General features: G+C 42.3%; 1 protein-coding gene across 1 annotated transcript in view; it reads right to left on the bottom strand.

Moving 5' to 3' along the window:
• The window catches only part of LOC133041665 (histone-lysine N-methyltransferase PRDM9-like), a 45,411-nt gene extending 30,094 nt beyond the window's left edge, over positions 1 to 15,317 (bottom strand). The window contains exon 1 of the mRNA XM_061122638.1: positions 15,281 to 15,317. Within this exon, the coding sequence (XP_060978621.1) occupies positions 15,281 to 15,317 (37 nt within the window). The remainder of the gene's footprint in view (positions 1 to 15,280) is intronic.
• Positions 15,318 to 15,405: the final 88 nt, after the last annotated feature.

Below are 15,405 nucleotides of genomic sequence, written 5' to 3' on the forward strand. Positions count from 1 at the left end.
TTTCCCTGGTGGCTTAGATGGTAAAGAATCTGCATGCAGTGCAGGAGAATTGGGTTCATCTCTGCATCGGGAAGATCCCCTGGAGAAGGGAATGACGACTGAATCCAGTATTCTTGCCTGCAGAATCCCATGGACAGAGGAGGCTGGAGGGCTACAATCCATGTGGTTATAAACAGTCAGACTGTCTGAAGGATGAATACTTTGACTTTTCAATCCTGTCTGCACGGATTATGTTCAGACAAGACTGCTTGCTTTCTGCAATGAGAATATTGACACCTGACCATGTTCTGTGTGCACGAGGATTTGGAGACCTGGGTGCAGACTGGGCCTGGTCTCCGTCCTGGAAAACTCCGTGCCTGTGTCTGAATGTCAGTGTTCAGGGGTCTGGGGTCTGGAGCTGAGGTGGGCTTCTCTGGGTAATGTGCCCTCCTCTGAGTGGGGTTCCATGGCCCTCCCAGGGGTCAGTGCTGCAGTAGGGCTCTTAGTCTTTCCTCCTGCCAGGCTCACCTGCCCTGAGGCTCATGGAGACTCTTCAGGTGGGCTACTTGGTAATTATTCCAGTTTTTCAGTGCATTCAGTTTGAGTAGGGAGGCAGGTTCACCTGGCTAATTGATTCCAGGGTACAAGGATCAGGCAAAAATCCAATGGGCAGCAGGTGAGGTTGCTATATGATCGCCTTCCCGTCGGCCGTCCCTGCTCAGCAGACACCACCTGCCCCTCGTCTTCTAGCCCCACGCCCGGTGTATTTTCTCAACAGCTCAGTGGGGAAACAAAGAATGGAGCCCGCTGGAACCGAGGTAGTGTGTTCAACATTATCTTGACAGCTGTGAAAACATTTAGTATCAGACAGAACCAAAGGGCAGGAGAGGAAGACTTATCTGGTACCAGAGAAGTTTCCAGGAACCCAGGGGGTTGCAGGAACCCAGTTGTTTCTGCCTTTGGGGCCCAGCCATCAGGGACCTGGTGTCCTAACCAAGAGTCATACAGCCCCAGAGGCAGGGTTTGGGGACCGTGTGGGTCTCACCCCATCCACACGGGTCCGAATCCTGTGCCCAGAGACCCCATGTCTGCTCTTCACCTCGTGTGTCTTGCCCCTTGGAGATCCCCAACCTCTGAATTGAGGGTGTTTCCCTGATTAACCTGTGGCCTTTCTTCTCTTAATCTTGTGACATTCACATGAGGTCAGGCACCTTTAAATGGGTTGCTGTTCTGTGTTCTGCTGGGTGAAATCCTTTGGCGGTGTCATATTAACATCGTAGTGTATCACAGACCTAATCTGTAGGCTCGCCACTGTCTGGGGTCCCCTAGATGGATTTTCTGTAATTTAATTTTTATTTTCTATTGGAGTAAGGTTGATTTCCATTGTTTTATTAGTTTTAGCTGTACAGGAACTTAACTTGATTTTACATAGAAGTGAATCTATTCTTTTTTCCAATTTTTTTCCTCATATACATTATTACAGCTTCTCTAGTAGAGTTCCCTGTTCTTTTCACTAGGTCCTATTTGGTTATCAACTTGTTAGATCTTAGTGTGTATATAAATCCTAAACTCTTTACCCCTTCTTTCTTTCTTTTGATACTCATAATTTGATTTTCACACACTGTGAAGTCCATTTTATACATTAGGTCATTGGTATGAATTTATAGATTGTGCCCGTAGGTGATGTCTCATGATATTTGTCTTTCTGTCTCTGAGTTCCCTCACCTGGTGTGATGATTTCTTAGCACACCCACGCTGCTGACAGCAGCCCTGTTTCACTCTGTTTTACGGTTGAATGGTGTTCCAGTTGTAGATGTACCGTCTTGTCTTCACTTTTCTTCCACTGGACCTTTTGGTGGATTCCATGTCTTGCCTATTGAAAGAGTGCTGCCCTGAAAATCAAGGTGCACGTGTCATTTTGAATGGTGATTTTCTGTGGACCGCGCTTCCCTTTATAGCTCAGTTGGTAAAGAATCCGCCTGTAATGCAGGAGACCCCAGTTCGATTCCTGGGACAGGAAGATCCACTGGAGAACGGATGGGCTACCCACTCCAGTATTCTTGGCCTTCCTTTGTGGCTCAGCTGGTAAAGAATCTGCCTGCAATGTGGGAGACCTGGGCTTGATCCCTGTGTTGGCAAGATCCCCTGGAGAAGGGAAAGTTTACCCACTCCAGTGTTCTGGCCTAGAGAATTCCATGGACTGTATAGTCCATAGTGTTGCAAAGTGTTGAACACGACTGAGTGACTTTCTTTTCTTTTCTTTTTTTTTTATTAGTTGGAGGCTAATTACTTCACAACATTTCAGTGGGTTTTGTCATACATTGATATGAATCAGCCATACACTTCACATGCTTTGGACCTAGGCCCATGAGTGGGATTGCAGGGTCATATGATACTTCTATGTCTTGTATTTCTTGGAAGCTCCATGCTGTTTTCCATAGCACCTTTACCATTTACATTCCCAAAAAGATTGTAGGAGGATTTCATATTCCATATATTCTTTGCAGATGTTTCATTTTATTTATTTATTTATTCTTTATTCTTTGTACATCATTTTGATGATGGCCACTGTGACCAGCGTGAGGTGATACCTTATTGTAGTTTTGATTGGCATTGATTTAATAATTATTGGTGTGGACTATCCATGTGCTTTTATTATTTTATCCTTTGTGAGTACAATTTATCTCTTGAAACTGGCCTCTTGAAACTTGGCCCTGTTTGGAATTCTTTTCTGATGAAATACCCCAGGACATTTCTTGAGGGCAGATGTCATTTAAAGCCCTGTCAAACTTGTGAATATTTAGAGCCCTTCAGCACCTGTTTTATGGCTTCCCTGCTCACTCAGTGGTAAAAGAATCCACCTGCAATGCAGGAGACTTTCAGGAGACCTGGGATCAGTTCCTTGGTTGGGAAGATTCCCTGAAGAAGGAAATGGCAAACCACTCCAGTATTCTTGCCTGGAGAATCCCATGGGCATCCTTTGTCCTGGCAGGCTACAGTCCATTGGGTTGCAAAGAGTCAGACATTACTGAGCAACTAACCAACAAAAACCGCACCAGTTTTGACATGTAAATATTGATCTGTATCAGCTAATTACTCCCCCCACCACCTGCCTCCTTTCCATTTTGGTAAGAGTAAGTTTCTGAGTCTGTGAATCTGTTTGCATTTTGTAATGACGCTCATTTGTATCCATTTTTAGATTCCACAGAAGTGATACTCCCTATTATCTTTCCCTTTCTCAGTTATTTCACTTAGTTTGATCACCTCTAGTTTCTTCCCTGTAACTGGAAATGACATTATTTCATCCTTCTTTATGTCTGAGCAATATTACATTGTGTATATGTACCTTATTTTCTGTATCCATTCGTCTGTCCTTGTACACTTAAGTTGCTCCCCTGTCTTGGCTATTGTACCTAGTGCTGCCATGATCTTTGGAGTGCAGGTATCTTTTAAAATTTTGCTTTTTTTCTGGATCTACTTCTAGGTATTGGATTTCTGGGTCACTGGGTACTTCTGTGCTTAGTTTTTAAAAGAACCTCCATAATGTTCTACCTATTGGGTGTACCAATTTACATTCCCACCAACAGTGTAGGAGGGTTTCTTTCCTTCCACACCCTCTGCAGAAGTTATTGTTGTAGGTTTTTGATGTGGCCATTCTGACCAATGTGAGGTGATACATCATGGTACATTTGATTTGCCTTTCTCAAAGAACTAGTGATGCTGACCATCATTTCATGTGCTTTTATCACCGTCTCTGTGATCTCTTTAGAGAAACATGCATTTAGACCTTCGGCTGATTTTTTTGGTGAGTTTTTTTTTTTTTTTTTTTTTAATGGAGCTGTACTAATAATTTGTATATGTTGAAGAGAAAGTTCTTGTGAAATCAACCCTGAATATTCATTGAAAGGACTGAAGCTCCAATCTTTTGGCCACCTGATGCAAAGAGTTGGCTCATTGGAAAAGACCCTGATGCTGGGAAAGACTGAGGACGGGAGGAGAAGTGGGCAGCAGAGGATGAGATGGTTGGATGGCTTACCCACTCAACAGACATGAGTTTGAGCAGACTCCCAGAGATAGTCAGGGACAGGGAGGCCTGGCATGCTGCAGTCCATGGGGTCACAAAGAGTCAGACATGACTTAGCAACTGAACAACTACAAAACCCTGAATCCTCCTGAATATTAACTGCCTAGCAATTCAGCTGGCATTTAATATTCAGTTGTCCAGTATGAAAAGAGAAAAAGATATGACACTGAAAGATGAATTCCCCTGGTTGGTAGGTGCCCAATATGCTACCGGAGAAAATTGAAGAAATAAATCCAGAAGGAAAGAAAAGGCTAAGTCAAAACGGAAACAGTTGTGGGTGTGTACGGTGGTATAAGTAAAGTCTAATGCTATAAAGAGCAATATTAGATAGGAACATGGAATGTTAGGTCTATGAATCCAGGTGAATTAGAAGTGGTCAAGAAGAAGAAAGCAAGAGTGAACATTGACATTTGAGGAATAAGTGAACTAAGATGTGTGGGTTAGGGTTAAGGTTAGAAGGTGGTCCACTGGAGAAGGGAACAGCAAACCACTTCAGTATTCTTGCCTTGAGAACCACATGAACAGTGTGAAAAAGCAAAAAGATAAGACACTGAAAGATGAACTCCCCAGGTATGTAGATGCCCAATATGTTACTGAAGACCATTGGAGAAACACCTCCAGAAATAATGAAGGGATGGAACCAAAGCAAAAACAACACCCAGTTGTGGATGGGACTGGTGATAGAATCAAAGTTGGATGCTATCAAGAGCAATATTGCATAGGAACCTGGAATGTTAAGTCCATGAATCAAGGCAGATTGGAAGTGGTCAAACAGGAGATGACAAGAGTGAACATCGACATTCTAGGAATCAGCAAACTAAGGTGGACTGGAATGGGTGAATTTAACACAGATGACCATTATGTCTACTACTGTGGGCAGGAATCCCTTAGAAGAAGTGGAGTAGCCATCATAGTCAACAAACGAGTCTGAGATGCAGTAATTGGATGCAATCTCAAAAACAACAGAATGATTCCTGTTTGTTTCCAAGGCAAACCATTCAATGTCACAGTAATCCAAGTCTATGGCCCAACCAGTAATGCTGAAGAAGCTGAAGTTGAACAGATCTATGAAGACCCAGAAGACCTTCTAGATCTAACACCCCCAAAAAGATGTCCTTTTCATTAAAGGGGACTGGAATGCAAAAGTATGAAGTCAAGAAACACCTGGAGTAACAGGCAAATTTGGCCTTGGAGTACAGAATGAAGCAGGGCAAAGGCTAATAGAGTTCTGCCAAGAAAATGCACTGGTCATAGCAAACACCCTCTTCCAACAACACAAGAGAAGACTCTACACATGGACATCAACAGATGGATGACCCCGAAATCAGGTTGATTATATTCTTTGCAGCCAAAAATGGAGAAGCTCTATACAGTCAGCAAAAACAAGACCAGGAGCCAACTGTGGCTCAGATCATGAACTCCTTATTGCCAAATTCAGAGTGAAATGGAAGAAAATAGGGAAAACTACTAGATCATTCTGGTATGACCTAAATCAAATCCCTTATGACTATACAGTGGAAGAGAGAAATAGATTTAAGGGACTAGATCTGTTGGACAGAGTGCCTGATGAACTATGGGTGGAGGTTCATGGCATTGTAGAGGAGACACTAATCAAGACCATCCCCAAAAATACAGAAGAAAAAGAAATACAAAAAATAAAAATGGCTGTCTGAGGAGGCCTTACAAATAGCTGTGAAAAGAGGGAAGTGAAAAGCAAAGGAGAAAATGAAAAATATTCCCATTTGAATGCAGAGTTCCAAAGAAGAGCAAGGAGAGATAAGAAAGCCTTCCTCGGTGATCAGTGCAAAGAAATGGAGGAAAACAATAGAATGGGAAAGACTAGAGATCTCTTCAAGAAAATCAGAGATACCAAGGGAACACTATGCAAAATGGGCTCAAAGAAGGACAGAAATGGTAGGGACCTAATGTAAGCAGAAGATATTAAGAAGAGCTGGCAAGAATACACAGAAGAACTGTACAAAAAAGATCTTCATGACCCAGATAATCATGATAGTGTGATCACTCACCTAGAACCAGACATCCTGGAATGTGAAATCAAGTGGGCCTTAGGAAACATCACTATGAACAAAGCTAGTAGATGTGATGGAATTCCAGCTGAACAATTTCAGATCCTAAAAGATGATGCTGTGAAAGTGCTGCACTCAATATGCCAGCCATTTATAAAACTTACAAGTGGCCACAGAACTGGAAAGGTCAGTTTTCATTCCAATCCCAAAGAAAGACAATGCCAAAGAATGCTCAAACTGCGGTACAACTGCACTCATCTCAAACGCTAGTAAAGTAATGCTCAATATTCTCCAAGCCAGGCTTCAGCAGGACGTGAACGGTGAACTTTCGGATGTTCAAGCTGGATTTAGAAAAGGCAGAGAAACCAGAAATCAAATTGCCAACATCCGCTGGAATATCAAAAAGTCAAGAGAATTTTAGAAAAACATTTACTTCTGCTTTATTGACTATGCCAAAACTTTTGACTGTGTGGATTACAACAAAGTGTGGAATATTCTTCAGGAGTTGGGAATACCAGACCACCTGACCTGCCTCCTGAGAAATCTGTATGCAGTTTTGGAAGCAACAGTTATAACTGGACATGGAATAACAGACTGGTTCCAAATAGGAAAAGGAGTCCGTCAAGGCTGTATATTGTCACCCTGCTTATTTAACTTATATGCAGAGTATATCATGAGAAATGCTGGACTGGATGAAGCACAAGCTGGAATCGAGATTGCTGGGAGCAATGTCAATAACCTCAGAGTTGTGGATGACACTACCCTTAGGGCAGAAAGTGAAGAAGAACTGAGGAACCTGTTGATGAAAGTGAAAGAGGAGAGTAAAAAAGTTGGCTTAAAACTCAAGATTCAGAAAACTAAGGTCATGGCATCTGGTCCCATCACTTCATGGCAAGTAGATGGGGAAACAGTGGAAAGAGTGGCTGACTTTATATTTTTGGGCTCCAAAATCACTGTAGATGTTGAGTTCAGCCATGAAATTCAAAGATGCTTGCTCCTTGGAAGAAAAGAAAGAAAAGAAAAGGAGAAAAGAATACCTAGACGGCATGTTAAAAAGCAGAGACATTACTTTGCTAACAAAGGTCCGTCTAGTCAAAACTATGGTTTTTCATGTATGTATGGGTGTGCGAGTTGGACTATAGAGTAGTCATGTATGGATGTAAGAATTGGTCTATAAAGAAAGCTGAGAGCTGAAGAATTGATGTTTTTGAACTGTGGTGTTAGAGAAGACTCTTGAGAGTCCCTTGGACAACAGACAGATCCAACCAGTCCATCCTAAAGGAAATCAGTCCTGAATATTCATTGGAAGGACTGATGCTAAAGCTGAACCTCCAATACTTTGGCTACCTGATGTGAGGAAGTGACTCATTGGAAAAAAACCTGATGCTGGGAATGATTGAAGGCGGGAAGAGAAAGGGGTGACAGTGGATGAGAGGGTTAGACGGCATCACTGACTCCATGGACATGAGTTTGCGCAAACTCCAGAAGTTGGTGGTGGACAGGGAGGCCTGCGTGCTGCAGTCCATGGGCTCAAAAAGAGTCAGACATGACTGAACGACTTAACTGATGGTTTGGGTAGAGGAATTCATACGGTTAAAGCTAGGCTCAAGGCAAAGATAGGTTCAAGGATAAGTACAGAAACAGGATGTGGCTGGTCATAGGGCTTCTTTAATAAATAGTTTGACTGCCTCACCAAAACTTTGGTGTAGGCTGTATGGCCCTACAACATTTGGGCCTTTTCAGAATTGTGAATAGCCTAGAACTTTTCATTCTACTAGTGTTAAGAATGCTATAGCTAGGAGGATGGGCATAATAACAATTAGAATATTATGAACAGTTTGTTAAGGACAGGATTTAAATCTCTGATCATACAGGTTCAAGTTTTATGCAGTTATCAGGTTCTGCCACCTTAAATAAGGCCTGTTTTTGGGTGGAAAGGTTTACTTATCAATTAAGATAAAATTATTCATTATTTTAAGGCACTTATTTGAAGTTGGCCTTATTTCTCTTGTCCTTTCCTACTGGTAAAATTGTATAATAGATGGAAACCTATCTGAATGACTCTGGTCTGAACTCAGATCATGTAGAACTTTAATTGTTGAACAAAACAAACTTTAATACTGGTCACATCATTCAGGTGTCCTGATCCAACATCAAGGTTGTGAACACTGTTGTTAATATGAACTCTAAAATAGGACTGTGCTATTATCCCTAGGGTTACTTGTTCCATTGATCAATTTCTTGGATCAATAAGTGATAATTTGATTTGACTGGGAGGTCTTGGCTTTAAAAGTCACTTGGAGGATCTTTTGTTCTCCAAGGTCACACCAGTCAAAATCATTAGCTCATGAAAAGTTCTGTTATCCCTTAATGGTTTAATTTTTTTTGGGGGGGGGGCTAATTAATTGAAGTTCCATAGGGTCTTCTCGTCTCATTGGTTTTTTTCCCCTGACTTCATGGGAAGGTCAGTTTCACTGACGAGAAGTAAGAGTAAAGCCCTTGTGCGGCCATTTATACAAATCCTTATTTAGAGAACCAATGATTAGGCTACATTTGCACGGTCAGGACTCCACAGCTGTTTAACGATTGTCACTGGGCACGCAGTGCCTCTAATACTACTGATGACAGAGATGATGTTTTTGGTAAACAGGCAGGGTTTATGTTTGCCGAGTTCTTTTTCCTCTTTTCATCTTTGCTTGAGTGAATGCCTCTGTTGGGTTAACAGTGCAATTAATAACCTCATATTAGATTATTTTTATTTACTGTTCACCATCAAGGAGTAATACTGGTTGCTGACACAAACTTGTGCAAGGAATCTTAGGGAGTTTTATTGTTTTCCTTTTCAGGTTTACAAGACCAGAAGCATGGGTATACTACAAAGACTTCTCTTCATTTTACATTATTTTAGGTAATGCTAGTTACTGGCATTGATAGTAGGATAAGGAAAAATATATAATAGATACTAGTTGTCCAGTGATGATAAAGGGATGTTCTACTGGTTGTCCTCCAATTCATGCGAGTGTTAAGTGGTTCACTACTAGAATTCAGAATAGGCAGTCGCTGAATTGTCAGAATGTCATGCTTTGTTGTTTGCATGTATGGAGTAATGGCATTAATACTAAGATTAGCATAGAAAAGATTCGGGCTAAAATTCTGCCTAGTTTGTCAGGGCTTGATCGTAGGACTGCATATGTGGATAAGAAGTATCATTCTGGCTTGATGTGTGAAGGTGTGTTGAGAGGTTTGCTGGGGTATAGCTATCTGGGTCTCCTAGTAGGTCAGGTGAAAATAGGACTAGTATTTTTAATCCCAGAACTAGTAACAAGGCACCCGAGATGTCTTTAAATGTATAATATAGATGAAATGGGATCTTGTCTATATCAGATGAAATTCCTACTGAGTTATTAGATCCTGTTTCATGGAGAGATAGTAAGTGGACTATAGTAAGTGCTGCAATAAATGAACTTGTAGAGAAGGGGAACCAACGATGTTACTAGTTGGTCATAATTAATTGTTATTGCAGAAATTACTTGTGCAAATTTAAATTATGCTGATGAGTAAGGTGATAAGGAAAGAGACAATAAAGTGGGATTAGCCCGTTTTGATCTGATACTAATAGAAACATTTTTATTTGATTGAGGGAGGTGGTTTTTGGCAAAATATCCTCTCCTCAGATTCAGTCTAGAAGGGGGATGCTGGTTGGCTGGTTAAGCTTAAATAAGGGGTCAGGCAGTGTATGATAGTGGAAAAGTATCCTTGAATACATTTGAATAGTTGTACTTAAGGTTTTGTGTTACTGCTAGTTTTGAGTGCCAAGATGAAGCCTAGAATATTCAGGGCCAGGGCAGTTATTTTGAGGTAGTAAGGTATGGTTATTTGTGGAACTGCTGTTGGGGGAATATTGTTGGAGATAATAAAGCCAGCAAAAGTACTTCCAACTAGTAGGCATTTAATTGATTAGGAGGGGGTTGTTCTTGTTAGTGATAATCAGAGTAGAGTACTGAGGCCGTCCTAGTAGGATGAAGAAGAGAGTGAGGATGCTGTAGACGGCTGTGAGTGAGGTGGCAGTTTGTGTAGGGGATCAGGCATTGGTATAAGGCACATTCACAGTTTGAATATTTAGGTCTTTAGAGTAGAATCCAGTGAGGAAAGGCATTCCTGTCAATGCTAAGCTGCCAATGATAAGGGCAGTTGTAGTAAAAGGCACAGCTCTAAACAGACCTCCTATTTTTTGAATATCTTGTTCATCATTTAGGTTGTGAACAATCTGGATTACAGAAATAGAATGGCTTTGAAAAAGGCAAAAACATTTTTTTGGAGAAAGAGGAATGCTGGGTAGAGTTGGTTGATGCCAATTGTTACTATCATGAGGCCTAATTGGCTGAAGGTGGAGAAAGCAATGATTTATTTTGATATCATTATGGGTAATGGCACATATTGCTATAAATGTTGTGATAGCCCCTAGGCATAATGTAACTGATGGGGTACATTTATAGCTTTCTGTCAGAGGCTAGAAGTGGATGAGTAGGAACATACCTGCTACTACTATTGTGCTTGAGTGGAGTAGGGCTGAGACTGATGTGGGCCCTCTATTGCTGAGGGTAATTATGGGTGTACCCAAATTGGCAAATTTTCCTGTTGCAGCTAATACTAAACCTAATATAGGTAAATTTGAATTAAGTTGAGCAAGAGAGTTCCAGAAAAACATCTATTCCTGCTTTTTTGACTATACCAAAGCCTTTGACTGTGTGGATCACAATAAACTGTGAAACACTCTGAAAGAGATGGGAATACCAGACCACCTGACCTGCCTCTTGAGAAACCTGTATGCAGGTCAGGAAGCAACTGTTAGAACTGGATATGGAACAACAGACTGGTTCCAAATAGGAAAAGAAGTATGTCAAGGCTGTATATTTTCAGCCTGCTTATTTAACTTATATGCAGAGTAAATCATGAGAAATGCTGGGCTGGAGGAAGTACAAACTGGAATCAAGATTACTGGGAGAAATATCAATAACCTCAGATATGAAGATGACACCACCCTTATGGCAGGAAGTGAAGTAGAACTAAAGAGCCTCTTGATGAAAGTGAAAGAGGAGAGTGAAAAAGTTGGCTTAAAACTCAACATTCAGGAGACTAGGATCATGTCATTTGGTCCTATCCCTTCATGGCAAATAGTTGGGGAAACAGTGGAAATAGGGCTCCAAAATCATTGCAGATGGTGATTGCAGCCATGAACTTAAGAGACGCTTGCTCCTTGAAAGGAAAGTTATGCGCAACCAAGACAGCATATTAAAAAGCAGAGACATTACTTTGCCAACAAAATTCTGTCTAGTCAAGGCTATGTTTTTTTCAGTAGTCATGTATGGATGTGAGAGTTGGACTATAAAGAAAGATCAGCGCTAAAGAATTGATCCTTTTGAACTGTGGTGTTGGAGAAGACTCTTGAAGAGTCCCTTGGACTGCAAGGAGATCCAACCAGTCCATCTTAAAGGAGATCAGTCCTGGATGTTCATTTGACGGACTGATGTTGAAGCTGAAACTCCAATACTTTGGCCACCTGATGCAAAGAGCTGACTCATTGGAAAAGACCCTGATGCTGGGAGGGATTGGGGGCAGGATGAGAAGGGGATGGCAAAGGATGAGATGATTGGATGGCATCACCAACTCAATGAACATGAGTTTGGGTAAACTCCGGGAGTTGGTGATGGACGAGGAGGCCTGTCCTGCTGAGGTTCATGGGGTCGCAAAAAGTTGGACACGACTGAGCAACTGAACTGAGCTGAGGATAAAAACTTGTTGTAAGTGTCATGCATTGAAGTTAAGTAAGAATCATGGTGTTGTTTTAATGAAACCTGTATCAGCATAGGGTTTGGAGAAGGCAATGGCACCCCACTCTAGGACTCTTGCCTGGAAAATCCCATGAATGGAGGAGCCTGGTAGGCTGTGGTCTATGGGGTCGCGAAGAATCAGACACGACGGAGTGACTTCACTTTCACTTTTCTCTTTCATGCATTGGAGAAGGAAATGGCAACCCACTCCAGTGTTTTTCCCGAAGCATCCCAGGGACGGAGGAGCCTGGTGGGCTTCCGTCTATGGGGTTGCACAGAGTCGGACACGACTGAAGCGACTTAGCAGCAGCAGCAGCATGGGGTCATACAAAACAGGTCCACATCCCCCTGGCCCCGCTTTCTCACATCCACGCCCCCGAGCCCTGCATCCCCACATCCACGCAGCGCAAGCCGGCAGTCTGCCTCCTCTTTCCAGTCAGTCGTTGGGCTTCGCTGAGGTGTTTTGGCCCTTGGGAAGGAAATGGCAACCCACTCCAGGATTCTTGCCTGGAACATCCCATGGACTGAGGGGCCTGGTGGGCTACAGTCCATGGGGTCGCAAAGAGTCGGACACAGCTGAGCGGCTGAGGTGTTATACAAAATTGCCTGTGGTGCCGCTGTGTTTGCATCTGCCATCCACACCATCATCCAATGAGCAGGAAGGACATAATCCCTGCTCCTTCTCAGCCAGTAAGTAGCTGGAAGAGATTATTAGTGGTAACAAGAATTAGTATTGTAACAAGGAAAAGGAGTGTTTGAAGAATCAGTTAATGTTGGGGTCCGAGTGAATGGATCATATTGAGAAGTCTATAGTTGATCATATGACAAATAGGGCCACCAGCACACATCATTGAGAAATAATCTATTTTAGAACTGAATGATAGCTTAAGGGTTTGTAGTATGATTCAGTGCCAGTTTGCAATAATTATCTCTTGGCCTGTATACATGAATATTATGGTTGGAACTAAGCTAATGGTGAAGGCATATGAGATAATCCTTCATATAGAGGGTATGTGGTGGTTTTATAAATGTTAGTGCTTGTTATTACGATGGATGATATACATAGTGAGGCTAGAGTGAAAGAGGAAATTTAATTTATTACTTTTATTTGGAGTTGCACCAATTATTTGGTTCTAACACCAATGGATAAAACTTTGAAAAAGCCATGCTGTTAGTCATGGGAGTATAGAACCAGCAATTCTTATCTACTTCTGTGGTAAATAAGAAGGTATTGTCTTCTCTTACTAGATTCACAATCAAGTGTTGTTTTCTAAACTATATATACAGTATACGGGGCCTAGAATGATTTTTGGGTTTAAGGATAGGAGTAGAAGAGGTAGGATGGGTTATGATATGAGAGCATTTTCTCATGTAAAAGATGGAGAGATACAGTTTATGTGGTGTGCGTATTTTCCTCACTGTGTTGTAATGAGTATATATAAAGAGTATAGGGCAGCAATTACTATATGAATTCCTATTAAAATAATTGCAATGTTTGATCACGAGAAGGATATTACTACAAATAACTCTCCAATCAAGCTAATAGTTGGGGGTAGAGCTAGGTTTGTTTAACTTGCTGGTAATCACCAGGTTGCTATAAGTAGGAGGAACATTTGTAGGCTTTAGGCTAGGATTATTGTTTGGCGATGGACCTGGTAATTTGAATTTGCCAGGCCGAACAATACAGAGGATGTAAGACTATGGGCAATTATTAGGGCTGTGACTCCTATACCACTTCAAGGTGTTCGGGTAAGGATGGCAAAGTGCTATGTGGCTGACAGAAGAGTATGCAGTGAGTGATTTTAGGTCTGTCTGGCATAAGCATATTGAGCTGGTTATAATTATGCCTCATAAGGACAATAGAATGAGTGGATACCCTATGAAGCCTGTTGGTGGGTTTCAAATTATTGTAATTTGTAATTCGTAGTATACCATAGCATCCAAAGTTTAGTAGTGCTGGCAGCATAGCCAGAACTATGAAGCCTGCAATAGGGGCCTCTTCATGTGCTTTAGGTAGTCAAAGGTGGAGGCCATAAGATGGTGTTTTTACTATAAAGGCAACTATGCATACTAACCATATGAAACCATTGGATCAAGAGCTGGATACTGATTGGGCTCAGCATTAGAATATTGAAAGGTCCTACTGTATTTTGAATGTAGACAAGTATTCCTGAAAGGGGAAGAGAACTTACTAGGGTATAAAATAAATAGAGACCTGCATTGACGTGTTCTGCTTGATTTCCTATTTGGGTAATGTTAATGAGTGTTGAAACTAGTGTTGCTCCAAATAGAATATATAAAAGAATTAATTTTATGGCAGTAAATGTTATAATTAAAGTAATTATAATATGACTAGCAGTGATAATATTTTTTTTTCTGGTAGAGATTCTTTTAATATGAGGTGGTGACTATTAGTATAAGGGGTCATAACCATTTAGTTAAAATCAGTGGTGGTGTCCATAGGGAGTGGGAGAAAACTAATGAGAAATTGAGGCTGTTATCATTGATTAAGGAGGAGTAGACTTGTGAGTCTAATTCGTAGGCTATGCGTGGTGGTGTTAATTCAGATTAACCTGATGATCAGGTCAGTGGTATTGTTGCTGACCACAATCTTGGCCTTCTCTGCCTGCTGAAGCTGAATAAAAGAACATGGAGACTGAGTCTGGAGGAAATAGAAAGCTGGCTTCAATTCTCAGCTGGCAGAGAGGAGAACCCAGCAGGCTCATGCCTCAAGACGTGTGCCTGCCCCCCTTGAGGAGTCTAGGGGCTCATAGAAGGAAGGGCTCACAGTCAGGAGGCAGTGTGATAAACACAGGGGATAGGACTTTGATTTCTTCCTCTTGCATTTATTCACAGTAGCATCAGTTCAGTTCAGTTGCTCAGTCATGTCTGACTGATGATGGGAAAGACTGAAGGTGGGAGGAGAAGGCGACGACAGAGGATGAGACGGTTGGATGGCCTCACCGACTCAATGGATAAGGGTTTGAGTAAACTCCAGGAGTTGGTGATGGACAGGGAGGCCTGGTGTGCTGCAGTCCATGGGGTCGCGAAGAGTCGGACACGACTGAGCGAATGGACTGAACTGAAACCACTGCAGTAGATTCTTCCAAGTGTGTAGCCCAGAGTGTTCTGCCTGAGGGAGCTGAGATCACACAGGTAAAACGTGTAACAGCTCACAGGGTGCTCAGGACTGTGGAACTGACAGCCCTTCCTGGGCAGCCATGACCCTGAGCAGTGATGAGAGCCTCGCCCCCTCGTGGTCCCTGGGAGAAGGAAGCTGATCGGCCTGCCGGCCAGTCCGAGCCACTGCTGGGAGGTCCCTGTCTACCCTGACCACTGGAGCGGCCCAGGGGGCCCACCGTCTCGGGCCTCACTGAGCCCCTGGTCCACACCCATGTGGAGAGTCCTTCCAGGCCGTCGTGATGGGAATCTGTGGTGGGAACTCAGCAGAAAGCCGTGAGGGCAGCTGGGACCTTCCTTCACC

The sequence above is a fragment of the Dama dama genome, chromosome 1 (genome assembly GCF_033118175.1).
Source record: "Dama dama isolate Ldn47 chromosome 1, ASM3311817v1, whole genome shotgun sequence".
NCBI lineage: Eukaryota > Metazoa > Chordata > Mammalia > Artiodactyla > Cervidae > Dama > Dama dama.